Genomic DNA, 13,548 nt, shown 5'->3' with positions numbered 1-13,548 from the left:
CTCCACAGTTCTGTGAGTTGCTCTAGCAAATCACCGAACCTAAGGGAGGTGGGCAGTGGAAACCCCTGAATTTGTAGCTGCCCGGGCAGAGTGTGAATAGCTTGGGCACCTCACTTTTGCTGGTGATGGAAATGGAGGCAGACTCGTGGGGCTTAGCCCTTGATCGGTAGGGCCTGTGCTAGATCTGGGTAGTTAGTGTCAGAATTGGATTCCCGCTCAGTTGTTTGAGGATTGGTGTGGAAAAGAACACAGCATTTGGTGTTGGAGGAAAAAAAGAAAACCACACAGGCAGATATCTAGACTCACTCCTCCAGCTGCTGAATCAGTCCAGGCCCACAGTGGTGACGGTTAACCTTGTGCACCGCCCTGTTGACAGGCTGCTGGCCTTGACTCAGGAGACCAGGAGTCTCCTCCTACTCACTGGGGGAGCTGCGGCCCTGAGAGGTGCATCTGAGGTCTCCTAGGGGAGGGGAGTGTGCAGCCTTGGACAGCTCCGCAGAGCTCCAGGAACCCTGCCAAGTGCTTTGCTTTTATTAGCTTGTTGAGTCCTCATCAATCCTGAGAGAAAGGATTATTATTCTCATTTTATAATCGAGGAAGCTGAGACTCAGAGAGGTTAAGTAACTTGCTTAATATCACACAGCTAGTAAGCGGCAGGGCCAAGCATTGCTCGGGTCCACCCGACTCCAGTTGCTTGGAGTCTGGGGGCAAGTGCTTTATGCCATGAGAAGGGTTTCCTCGGGCAGGGCAGCTTTTGATGTGTGTGCATGCATGGGTGTCTATTGGCTACTGGTAGTTGGGTGTTAAGTGGGAAAATGCTTTCACTGGTACATGCACAGGGAGATCTAATACATTTTTATATTTAGATTTAGATCTAATGTGTATAAGCTTTTACCAGTTGCAGAGTTTCTGCTTCTGGTGGACAATAATGGGGAGGCGATAACATTTCCTGATTTTCTAAACAGCTTCCCCATAGGGCACCCATTGGGATTGCTGGGGACACTCGTCTATACCAGTCCTGTGTTATTTAATGGACTAATCTATTTGCCACCTTTCCTCCTGCCTTCTGGATGGGGCCCCTGAGTGTCTCTCCCAGAGGATGATTGCCTCTTCCTTTTGCAATCTCCCTGGAAGGACTTTTGGACCATGCACCCGTTTCCCCACTAGAACTGACATAGATTCCTGGGAGAGGTGACTGGAAATAGCCAGCTTGTCAGGGCAACATGCAGTGACCTCTCTGCCTAGACTTTGGGGCACGGAGGAGAGCTGAGGGCCTGGGGCACAGACCGGGAGAAGCCCACTTCCTGCCCAAGCCGTAAGCCCTGGGCTCAGAGAGCTCAGCACCCCAGGCCTTGTGCGCTCTCATTCCCTTTGGCATAGGGATGATTTGGGGTGGGGTGGGGTGCTGATCGTGGTCACTGCTGAGACCCGGCAGCTAGCAGGCTTCCTGATGCCCTTTTCTGCCACAGAGCCATGTTTCCTGCGGGACCGCGTTGCACGAGCTTGCGGATGGGGCAGCTGCTCCGAGCTTTCTTACATTTCTCTGGGGGGGTGGGGGGCTGGGGGAGGGAGGGGCTCGGTGCCTGGGGAATGTGACCTTCTCCCAAAGTCAGCATGAGCCGACAGGGTGAGAAGTGCATCCCTTCTGAGGGCTATTTATCATGTAGAAAAGCCTTACCTGATGATAGCTTGTGGCAGCAAAGCCGACTGAAAACTTCATGGGGACGATTGCCATGCCTTTCTTCTTCCAGTAATTCTTCTTGTTAAACTCTTCCACTTGCATTCTTCTGCTGTGAAAGGAAGACTTGTCCAGACACTCATTCCAACATCTTATCAGGGTCTCAGGGCTGAATGCTTGTTTGTAGATGGTTTTATCAACTGTTCTGTACATGTTTTTCTCCCTAATCTGAAATGGTGAGAAGTCAAGTTGATAGCTATGGTAAGACAGAAACTGACTGCAAAAGAGAGACTTGAAAAACTTCCAAATTAAAACACAAACTTTGATGGGGAGAAGACAAGGTGCTGCTTCTTTCTTTGAACAGCATGTGATTTTGCAAAAATAATGGGAGTTAGGGGCACCTGGGTGGCTCAGTCGGTTGGGCGTCTGCCTTCGGTTAGGTCATGATCCCAGGGTCCTGGGTTTGAGCCCCACAGTGGGCTCCCTGCTCAGCAGGCAGCTTGCTCTCCCTCTCCCTCTGCTCTTCCTCTCCCCTCCCCACTGAAAGCGGAGGGTAGTGGTAGTAACTGGTCCCTGGAGGGCAGCAGGATGGAGGGGCTGAGGGAAGCAGATACTCCTATTTTCCTACAAGGTTCAGGGGATGAGGAAGAGTTGGTAGCTTGTATAACAAAGCAAGGATGTATTGTCACAACTCAAGATTTGTTCTGCTACAGAGGAACTGCACTGCCTCTGGTGACAAACAGCAGATCGACTCTAAGCTTTCCCATCGCCTCTGGAATGTGTGGTCAAATGTTTTTATAAATGTATTTGAATATGGGGTGTTGTAGGTCCTGAAAGTCTGTAAGATTTGAAAAAGGAGAGCCTACTGAGATATGCTCCGGAAGTCTTCATTCTCCCCCTGTCCCTCTAAGTAACACTGAATAATTGCCATTATCAGCAGTGACACTGGAATACTACTATCCAGTTTGTGAGAACACATGTTTTAACAAGTGCTAACTCATTTGATTCCGGCAGGAACTCTGTGTGGTGAGTCATATCATCAGTGTTTCGTAGATAAGGAGACTGAATCACAAAGAGGTTTCCTCTCCTTGCTGGAGCTGCTCAATTGGCCTGCATCACCTTTCCATGATCTCTGCCTATTATTCTTCAAGGCCTATCTTAAGGGTCATCTTCTCCAGAAAGGTCTTGCTGACTCTCCTTCCCTCCAGCCAAAGCGATGTCTTTCTCCTTTGTACTCACAGAACACTCTATGTGACTTCTCTTAGGATATCTGTGGCCTTCCTTGAGTAACATGTAGGTGTTCTCCTGTGTGTAGGAAGTACCCTGACGGTCACAAACCTGGTGGTCCTCTCTGTTGAACTTTGGGGCCAAGGGGTTCAAAGGGCAATATTTAAGTGTGGCTTCTGGAGCAGAGGGGACCATATTGGGGAAACAGGGAAAAGAAGTGTAAAAAGTAGGCTAGGGTCTAATTGAAATGTCTGAGGGCTAGAAAGGTGTTATTGGTAATTATCTCAACTGACAGTGGCTGTCTCTCTCTCGCCTAGCAACCTGTCTATACTGTGCACCCTCTAGGATACTATAAAATAATATTTTGGGAGGCATCTTTTGGTAGTAGATCTCTCAAAAATTTTCAAGTGTACTGGCAATTCCACTTCTATAAATTTATCCTACACATATATAATATAGGGCAAAAGTACATCTACATTTTGGTGTATCTGTACCAAGATGTTTCTTGCAACATCATTTTGATAGCCAAAACCGGGTAACAACATACATGTGTATCATAGTGGAGTGGCTAAATAAATTCCACCAAGTCCCTATTACATAATACTGTTATGAAAAAGCATGAAATGGATCATTCTAATGAAAGAGGAAGATAGCCATGGCTTACTGTCAAGTAGAAAAAGTATGATTTGTTTATCATGGTCCCATTTTGGTAAATATTCTCTATGTTCATATGTGTGTGTGCGTATGAGTGTGCACGTGCACGTGTGTTATGTCCGTGTTGACCTGTGTGTGTATGAATGTAGAGGGTTGGAACACAGAACTATGAGCAGTGGTTACTCTTGGCCAGTAAGGACGGATGGCATGAAAAGGCGGATGATCACTTTTTAATTCCCTCAGTGTGGTTAGAATTTTAAAAAGAGTAATTATTTTTGTACCAATTAGAAAAAAGAAAGAAACAGAAAGTTGTTTCCATAAGGAGGTAGGAAGATAGTGGAAAGTCATTTCTTCCAAGTAGCTCTGAATTTATCTCAAATTCTGGGACAAGGCTAAGTTGAGCGGTTCTCCTTGGGTCTTTCCTTGGGTAGCCAGTTCCCCAGCTCAGATGAGCCTTCACCAACCTTGGTTACAGCCTTGGTTACAACCTTACCTTTTCTGGCGGAAGGCCACATTTGGCTGCCACAGCGGTGATGCAAGATTCTGTTATCAGGGTTCCTTGTGGGAAGCCGAATCCCCGAAAGGCGGTATTAGATGGTAGATGTGTCATACATGCCCGGCCACGGAACCTGAGGTTGCGGATTTTATATGCATTTTCCAGCTTTAATATAAGAAATTCTGTTACCTAAAGTGAAGGGAGATATTAATATATATTGGCCAATACTTCTTTTTTCCTGTAAAAATCAAGTAAGAGTCTAACTGCTTGTGAAACTTGGGCAAGGACTTGAAGAAACATGCTCTGTAAAGATTCATCTGGAAATTCTGCCCTGGGGTTAGGATCCAGAATGACGCCGTTTTCTGAAGCACGTACCAGCTCGGAGTCGTCCAGCATGCATCCTCCGTTAAGGAAGCACTCAATGTCCAGAGCTTTGATTCTCCCATTGTTCATGAACCCCACCTGTCACCGAATGAAGGACATTTTATGATCTGTTTAAAATTTACAAGCCAAGTTTAAGTCACAGCCCAGCTCTTGGGCAGGATTGCAAGGCACACAATGCTTTCCTTTGCTCCGTGTGTGCCACACCTGACCATCCCCTCTTTTTCAGTGCTTACCTGACAAAGACCTCCTCAGATCTGACTTTGGAGGAGCTCTTCCTTTCCAGGAGTCCTGGAAAGGACTGGCCTCCCAGTCAGTTATGGAATTCACAGCCCTTGCTTGCCCGCTGGTGGAGAACTGCTACCCTCTCCTTCCTTCTTTCTGGAAGAGTCTCCTTCACTTTTTTTTTTTTTTTTAAGGTTTTCTTTATTTATTTGAGAGAGAGAGAGAGCACGTTTATGAGTGGGGGGAAGGGCAGAGGGAGAGGGAGAAGCAGATTCCCTGCTGAGCCAGGAGCCCCATGGAGGGCTTTTCCCCGTGGGCTCATTCCCACGACCCTCAGATCATGACCTGAGCTTAACTGATGCTTAACTGACTGAGCCACTCAGGCGCCCCAAGTCTCCTTCACTTTTTACTACTTTTCCTTCTAATTTAGTCTGTAGTTTCTCTCCCTTGCGGAAAAGTCTCTGGAATTCCAGAGTGCGTGGGAATGAATCACAGAGCATCTCGTTGTGGGAAAGCCTTGGAAGCCGAGGCCTGGGGCACGGACATGAGAAGGGCTGCTCTCACCGTAGGGAGCTGCTCAAGTGCTTTGTGAACAGGGACGCACAGACGCGGGCTAGTGCCGCCGCCCTTCTTACTGGGACTCAGAGAAGAACCTTGCGTGTTTCTGAAGTTGCCGCTCCCTCCTACCCACTTAGGCCTGACTGAAAAGCTCCTGCTTCCTGTTGTAGTTGTACCAGAAAAGGATTGGCCCTGGTCCCTTTGCCTTTTTGGAAACGGGCACAACCATATGGCTATTATCATCTATGGAGATGTTAGATAACAAAGCAGAGCACTTAGCACATGTAGAAAAAGCCACAAATTCAGAATTTATGGTAATTTTGACAAATGCTAGGTTGAAGTTTATCTGTGACTTCATGAAGAAAGGACTGCTAAGCAAAACAAAGTAATAAATAAGGTAGTAGAGAAAATTCTTAAATTGTTTATAAAATTTTCAAGAATTTCAGAACCTCTTTCACATAAACATTTTTATGCTAATTTACAAATAGCTCTGATGAACAGAGCAAAACTTTGTTAGCTAGTTTTGAATGTGGATCTCCCTCTCTACATACACACACACACACACCTCTCTCACACTAACATCTTACTATATTGGAAGTAAGATTGTATTTCTTTAAAAATAAAATAAAATTTACGGGGTGCCTGGATGACTTAGTGGGTTAAGTGCCTGCCTTTGGCTCAGGTCATGATCCCAGGGTCCTGGGATTGAGCCCTGCATCTCTCCCTGCTCAGCCGGGAGCCTGCTTCTCTCTCTCCTTCTGCCTGCTGCTCCTCTACTTGTGCTATCTCTCTCTTATCAAATAAATAAATAAATAAAATCTTTAGAAAATAAAAAATTAAATAAACTTTGGATTTTCCAAAGTCTATTTCCCTCATTTTAATTATATTTTATGTTACTATAATTACCAAAATATTTATAGTCTAGAATCTTCTTAATAAGTACTAGTACTAAAATAGCCGCATAAATGCAATATAAATAAAGCCTAATTTATAACTCAGGCCAAAACCAAAGAACTCAACAGCCACCATAACAAAACACATAACCATAATCCTAGACTGTGCCTCTACGTTGTTCTTGGTGCTAGAAGATAATAATAGTTGTATTGATTTCTGTGCATTTGAAGACAAATGAAAAATTTAATGGCCAGCTGTGGTCTTTCCCTCCCTAATTACAAAAATCATTAATCCTGAGGGAAGAAAATAAATGGTGCTGTGGTATGGCTTTAGTAATCCAGGAAATATATTTTAGTAATCTAAATCATTAGACATGACATCAGGTAGACTATCTAACTAAGCAATTCCCAGATAAAACATCTTTGATATAGAAACATTACATTAGAACCATTCTAAAAACTCAGTCACAAATTTGAAAAGTACTATTGTTGTCGACTAGATGTTAAAAGTATTTTTAATGCTGTTTATGCCATAGTTGTATAAAACGCGATGAGCATGGTTTGAAACAATTTAAAATGATTTCATTAGTTAGTGGGTTTTTTTTTCCTATTTGCAAAGAACTTTTGTGACACTTTCATAACAATTTGGCAGAAACACTTGTAAAAATGATTTTGTAGTTAAAATGGTAAAATTGCTTCCAAACATTTCAACTGAAAAATATTTTCTTCTTTTTTTTAAAAAATATTTTATTTATTTGAGAGAGAAAGTGAGCGGGGGTGGGGCCAGGGGGCACAGGGAGAGGGAGAGGGAGGAGGAGAGGGAGAAGCAGGCTCCCCTCTGAGCAGGGAGCCTGAGACAGGGCTTGATCCCAGGACTCCAGGATCGTGACCTGAGCCGAGGGCAGATGTTTAACTGACTGAGCCACCCAGGAGTCCCTACTACAAAATATTTTTATAATCAGGAAGTTTTGGTATAACAAGTGCTTGTAGCTTCCTTCATTTTTTGTCTCTGAGGAACCACTAACGAAAGTCTTATTCCTTCAGTAATTTTTTTATCAATTGAAATTGTGTTTTTATCATTCAATTTCTTCACAATCTATACTAGATTTACTAAAAGTTCCTTATAAACTTGATGAGTATTCAAATACACAGCATTTTCATTGAATATTTTAGGTGAGATGATCGTTTTTAGAATTTAGCAAAATCAAAATGATAAAACCACTCAGATAAAACGAGGTATTTTAATAATTTCATCTTTAATACTCACTTTATATTTTCCAAATAATGGGTGCCTTCCCCCAGTTATTAACATATCGTCTTCGCGATCAAGAACAAGCCGGACCGGACGACCAGTTCTAAAGAAAACAAATCTTGGTTGTATTCCCCCCCCATTCCCCTGTTCCTCCATTTCCCCATCCAGCTTCCGCCCACCCATTTCTTCATTCCCTCATCTAATGGTCTACGCCCTCCCATCGCTGGCCTTTCTACCCGGCCATCCTCATCCCTTGTCCCACCCATTTGTCCACTCATTTCACCGTCCAGCCGTCCCCTGTGTATTCCCTGAACACCCGCAGTGAGCTGGGCGCCGATCTGAATTGACATGTGGCCAAACTACACTGTCTCTGCAACCTTTACTCAATGGCTGGAGATCTAGCTAAAGCGATATTGATGCAGCACGCCAGTTAACGTGTTTTTTTTTTTTTAAGGATTTTATTTACGTATTTGTTAGAGAGAAAGGAGGGAGAGAGCACGAGCAGCGGGAGCAGCAGGCAGAGGGGAAGCAGGCTCCCCGCGGAGCAGGGAGCCCGATGCGGGGCTTCCTCCCAGAACCCTGGGATCATGACCTGAGCTGAAGACAGATGTTTAACCAACTGAGCCCCCCAGGCACCCCTAACGTGTGTTCTTATGGCTTCAGATTTGATGCTTGACCAGATCTAGCCATTTTGCATATCCCCACCACCAGCTACAAAAGAATAGGAGTGCGAATAGATAAATGCAAACTTAGCAACACAACTGCAAAACCAAGGCCAAGCCCTTAGCCAGCTGGGTTAGCATCTTCATCTCTGCCTATGAATGCTACTCTGTTGGCCAAGCTGGGCCCTCGGGTACTCAGAGCTTTAGCCTTGCTGTATCTCTAGGGTAGCGGTTCCTGGACTCTGCGGAGTACAAAAGAATCATCTGGTGTGCTGGTGAAATGCAGATTCCTGAGTCTTAGCACTAGGACTGTCATTCAATATGTTAGGGAGGGGCCTAGAATTGGCATTTTTCTCAGTGATTCTTTTTTTTAAAGATTTTGTTTATTTATTTGACAGAGAGCACAAGTAGGCAGAGAGGCAGGCAGAGACAGAGAGAGGGGGAAGCAGGCTCCCTGCTGAGCAGACAGCCTGATGTGGGGCTCAATCCCATGATCCCTGGGATCATGACCTGAGCCGAATGCAGAGGCTTTAACCATGGAGTCACCCATGTGCCCTTCTCAGTGATTCTTCTGCAGCTATTTTCAGGTACATGTTGAAAGCTACAATTCTGGCACAAAGTTTCCTGTTCTTTTTTTTCTTGTATGTGTGTGGGTGTGGGTTTTTTTTTTTTTTTTTTTTTTTGTTGTTGTTGTTGTTTTTTAATGGTGAAGTCTGCTTGGAGCATCAGTTAAATGGAAAGCTTCTGGGACTACCCCTTGGTGATTCTGATTTGGTGGGTCTGGGATTTCTAGGAGCCTGGGCGAGTCTTATCAACGGTTCGGGAACTCTACTCTGGGAACTACTAACTGTATGCCAGACGTGTGCGAAGGCAGGGCTGTAGCTTACGACACTGGTTCCTACACTTAACTGCACAGTGGTACCCCTGGGATAATTTTAAATATGGTGATGCCTGGATCTTCATGGGGCAGCCTAGGCATTGGGATTTAAGGGCTCCCTGGATGATTCTGATGTGCAGTAATGCTCGGAGGTCTTAAGGGCACAAAGCCTGGTAGGAGTATGATGAGCTGATTATCCCTTGCTGGGTACTTGGTGGGTGCAAATAGAGAGGTTCATTATGGAGAGAACTGGACATGGGATTCAGATCTTGTGATCTTCCACCGCTCACTGCAGAATGAGACACGCGGCTGAATGCTTTGGAGCTAGCTCTGAACTACACAGAATGTGTCAAAGGAAGCAGGACCTTTGGACTTTGTGGGCTGACTGGGCTCTGACAGTACTTTGTTACTACTAAGAAACAGCCACAGAGAATGAACGAGGAACAGAAAAGCCAGCAGCTTGAACAGCGTGGACAGCAAAGGAGCAAGCGTTGTGGTTGAGGTTAACCCGGGAACTTTCTTTGAGGATGTCATCCGTGGTTCAGCAAACACTGACTAGCCGGCCCTTCCCAGGTGCAGAGAGGCAGGGTGGGCAGCTTTCTTGCCTCACTCCACCCTGTCTGCAGCTAGAGAGGAAGGAAAAGTGGGGGAGGACCCACACCCATGGTGTCCCACTCGCACGGGACACTTGTCCCACCCCTAAATGGGTCACTTTCCCTGAAGCTCAAGGACAGGGCAGCCGCAGCCTTGGAGCTATTTAACTAATAATACCACTTTACCTTTCTATAGCAAGTTAGCCTCTTTCCAGTCCTATGTACATTCCACTTTTCCGATAACACTAGGAGGGTGAGTATTGTATCTCTAGTTATAAAGAAAAAGAGACAGGAGCCTGAATTGCCCAAGGACACTCAGGTGGTTATGGCAGCAGCGACGCTCATTCACTGATTCACCCTTAGTTGGCACATTTTACACCCTCCTGTCTCCCCAAGCGCACTTACTTGAGAGCGCCCACAGCTGCAAGAGCGCCGAACACAGCGGGTCTTCCCACCTTCCCGCCGAACCCTCCGCCCACCCGCTTGACGTGACAGGTGATCCTGTTGATGGGGATGTTTAAAGTAGAGGACACTGTTTTCTGTAAAAGTGAGGTGAGTGGAAAAGTTTTTACAAGAAATGGCAAAGAAGCCTTTTGTTTTCTGAAACATTATAGCAATATTCAACCACACCTACTGTCAGAAAAAGCAACAACCACAAAAAACTAAGATAGTCTAAATCTGTCCTGCAGAGCTCTATTGAGTTTGTAAACATCGTTAATCTTACAGAATAGCCTTTCCAGCTGAAAAATGGTATTTTCCAGAAGGGAAACTGCCTGAGTTTCCTGTCAGAAGCTGGAATCATGGCCAAATGCCTAGACCTGAAGTCCCAACAAGGTGAAAATCAGCAAACGCAGGACAACTTGCTAAAGAAGATGTTTGCAGCTAAAACCTAGGGCACTTTGTTACTGGGAGATGAAAATGTGCTATAAAGTGATATGTTCACTCCAAAGATTATCCATAGTGATTATTTAGAGAAAAGTCATGTACAGATACAATTTAGTGTTGTTATCTAGTGCTAGAGCTCATGCAAGCATGCTGCAAGTGAATGCAATCTTCAAATCTGATGTGACTGTGGCTGTTTTTTTTTTTTTTTTAATTTATTTTATTTAGTTTTAATTCCAGTATAGTTAACATACTGTGTTATGTTAGTTTCAGGGGTGAAATATGGTAAGTCGACAATTCTGTACATTACTCAGTGTTCATCATGGTAAGTATACTCTTAATCGCCGTCACCTTGCTCGACTTGTTTTATTTACCTGTCACGACCAGAAACAACAAAAGGGTTCTGGTATCTTAGCTGCTCCACTGGTGTCCAGTACCTGGACATCAAGTTCCTGCAGGTAAAATGGCTGCCAACTGCGAAGCTGTGGGGATCGAAGGCCGTGATGGAATTAGGAGGCTGGGAAGGTAAAGGCGATCCTGGACCTCACCTGCACGTGGGCTGGATCCTGTGCTGACACATAAATGTCCAGTTCTTTGTCCTCGGCCTTCGGAATGACAAGCACTCTCTGTGTTTCCATATAAAAATGTTCCTGTCCTCCAACATGGACCTCTCCTGTTAAGTGCAAGGTAGGGAGATTCTTGAAAGTGTGTGCTAGTTGGAAACTACCATGTGGAGGAATTCAAAAGCAGGTAAGGTGTGGACTGACCAGAATGGATTTGTTCGGAATAAAGAGCTGATGGGTCAGGCATTTGTCCTGTGGCAGCTGAGGGCAATCTGTTTCCAAGACTACAGTTTTGGACAACAAGTTCAGATTATATGGTTCTATTCCTCTGTTCTTGACTAATCAAAATGCTAGGGATTTTTCTTCAATATATTCTGTTGCTCCCCACCCTCCAACCTCTAAAGGCAAGACACGCGCATGCACGCGCCTGCGCACACACACACACACAATCTGAGAGGAAGAGAGAGAAATGAAATTTGGCAAAGTGCTGAGTCTTTAGAGGATGCCCTTTCTGAGAGGAAATCACATTCTCTCTATGTCTACTTTGGAAGAGAATTGTGCAAAGATTCTGTTAAACATCCTGAGCTACAGAGGTGGGAAAGCATGTTCCTGCTTGGGATACGTCTTGAAGGAGAAGCCTATAAAACTTGAAGATGAATTGAATGTAAAGTTAAAGAAAGAGAGAAATCAAATATGACTTCTTAGATTTTGGGCCAAACTGGGCGAATGTTGTTCATCTTAACAAAATGGAGAAGAAAAACTATCTTTGTTATTACCAATGTTGTGGTTGTTAGTTTTGTTGTTGCTTGTTTGCTTTAGTTTGATTCTCTTGTTTTGGAATGCATGGAGGAAGAAAATAAAAAAGGTCTCATTTGGGGATAAATAAATAAATAAATATCCTGAGCGGCTTACCTTCAACAATTTGATCCACTTTTTCAAATGCCTCCTCAACATTTCCTTGTTCAAGCTTTTTTTCAGGGCATAGGAATGAGTTGTGCTTTATGGCATCCTAAATGATAGGCAAAAAACACAAGCCAATTAAAACAACTTTTTTTCTTCCAATGGCAAAATTTTTTTTTTTCTTAATCAAAGGCCAGTAAACTCCCCCAAAATGGCCACGAAGGGTCATCAACAAAGGAAGTACTAGAGTCGTGAGCTCGTGGCAGAGACGAGATGGTTGTGAGAAGGTTGTCTTCAGACTGCAGGGAAGACCGACAAGAAGGATTAGGGAAACATCAAGAAATGAGATCTGGGGGTGCAGTGATGGCCCAGGACGATAATTACTCATTTCTCCTCTTCAGGGTGGGTGTCCAGGGAACAGTGATGGGTCTAACTGCAGGAGGGGTGAGGTTCTAGGCCCTCCCTCTGTATGCTCTCCCTGAAGAAAAACACTTGTGCCAGACTTAGTAGCTCATGTGCAAGAACCTCCAACTCAGGGATCTAAATTGCTGAGGCCAAGTGGAGGGAGAAGACTCAAATCCTGACACATCTCTGGGGAAGAAGGCCCAGATGACATGGTAGGAAGTATGCTCATGTCTTTGGGCTCATTTCTTGGCAAATCTCATAAGGGCCTTTCTAGCCCTTTCTTCTGTCTTTTCTTTCTGACGATAGCGTGAACTGATTACACGTGAAGACTGAAGCTGTCCCACTCCAAGTCCCTGTGGATTCACCTACTGACAGCCCCTCTCCACTGAGCCTTTAGGCCTGGCCTGATTTTCCGTACTTCCGAATGGCTCCTGGCTCCTGGCTCCCGCATTCTGACTCTCCAATAGCCTTCCTGTTCACCGTCTATCTTGCTCTTTGTGATGATAATGAGAACAGCCAGTATTTGTTGACTGCTTGCCTTGTGTCAAGCACTGCACAACACACAGCGCACGTGCGCACATTATCACGTTAGTTCCAGATGCAGAGACTGGGCCTCGAGAGCTTAAATACCTCTCTTAAAGTCATGCTGCAAATAAGAGACAGAAGCAGTGTTCAAGCCCCAGCTCGGCTTTCAGAAGCCTCTTGCCTGGTGAGGAATACTTGATTTCTCCAAGCAGCAGAAAGTGTGTACCAGATAGTGGACTTTCTCACTTTCTGCTACACCAAGATGTCAATGAATCACTGAGTTCATGGGGAAGCACGTTTATAGCTATACTGGAAATATGTCATGAGATCATGGAATCTTTAATATGTGCTTTACTTAGTGAGGTTTGAGTGTGTGCTAGGCAGGGTGCTAAGTGCTTTCCATGTATTATCTCATTTGGTCTTGTAACTACTGGATGAAGTGGCTATTATTATTACCTCCATTTTACAGGTGAAGAAACCGTGGCACCTTAACTAATGAAGGTGACACGGTTATCAGGTGTGCAGCCAGGGTTCAGATCTAGTGGTTTGGTTCTAGAACCTGTGCTTTTAGCCACTACCTCCACTGTCTCTCATATATACAGTCATTGAAATGAACGGATGGATGGATGAGTAAGTAAATATTGGTATATACGATTATTTTGTTATCTACTGTTGTTCACAAAAGAAATTTTTAGCTGACTCTGTTCAGTCCCATACTGAGAGAACACTAGATCTCTAACCATTCTGAGTCCCAGGATATTTCATGATTTTTCTTCT

At 44.6% G+C, this 13,548-nt stretch overlaps 2 protein-coding genes across 2 annotated transcripts in view; one reads left to right on the top strand and one right to left on the bottom strand.

Annotated features, from left to right (window-relative positions):
* LOC132013437 (aldehyde oxidase 2) overlaps positions 1-13,548 on the bottom strand; it is a 78,417-nt gene that overhangs the window by 28,080 nt on the left and 36,789 nt on the right. The window contains exons 20-26 of the mRNA XM_059393153.1: positions 11,854-11,950; positions 10,927-11,051; positions 9,902-10,035; positions 7,380-7,467; positions 4,431-4,517; positions 4,053-4,244; positions 1,679-1,906 (exon numbers count right to left, since the gene is read on the bottom strand). Of these exons, the coding sequence (XP_059249136.1) occupies positions 1,679-1,906; positions 4,053-4,244; positions 4,431-4,517; positions 7,380-7,467; positions 9,902-10,035; positions 10,927-11,051; positions 11,854-11,950 (951 nt within the window). The remainder of the gene's footprint in view (positions 1-1,678; positions 1,907-4,052; positions 4,245-4,430; positions 4,518-7,379; positions 7,468-9,901; positions 10,036-10,926; positions 11,052-11,853; positions 11,951-13,548) is intronic.
* The window catches only part of LOC132014431 (basic proline-rich protein-like), a 55,760-nt gene that overhangs the window by 40,125 nt on the left and 2,087 nt on the right, over positions 1-13,548 (top strand). The window lies entirely within an intron of this gene.

This window comes from Mustela nigripes, chromosome 3 (genome assembly GCF_022355385.1).
Source record: "Mustela nigripes isolate SB6536 chromosome 3, MUSNIG.SB6536, whole genome shotgun sequence".
Classification (NCBI taxonomy): domain Eukaryota; kingdom Metazoa; phylum Chordata; class Mammalia; order Carnivora; family Mustelidae; genus Mustela; species Mustela nigripes.
Note: the sequence above shows the minus strand (reverse complement) of the source record. Positions and strands in the feature narration are given on the sequence as shown.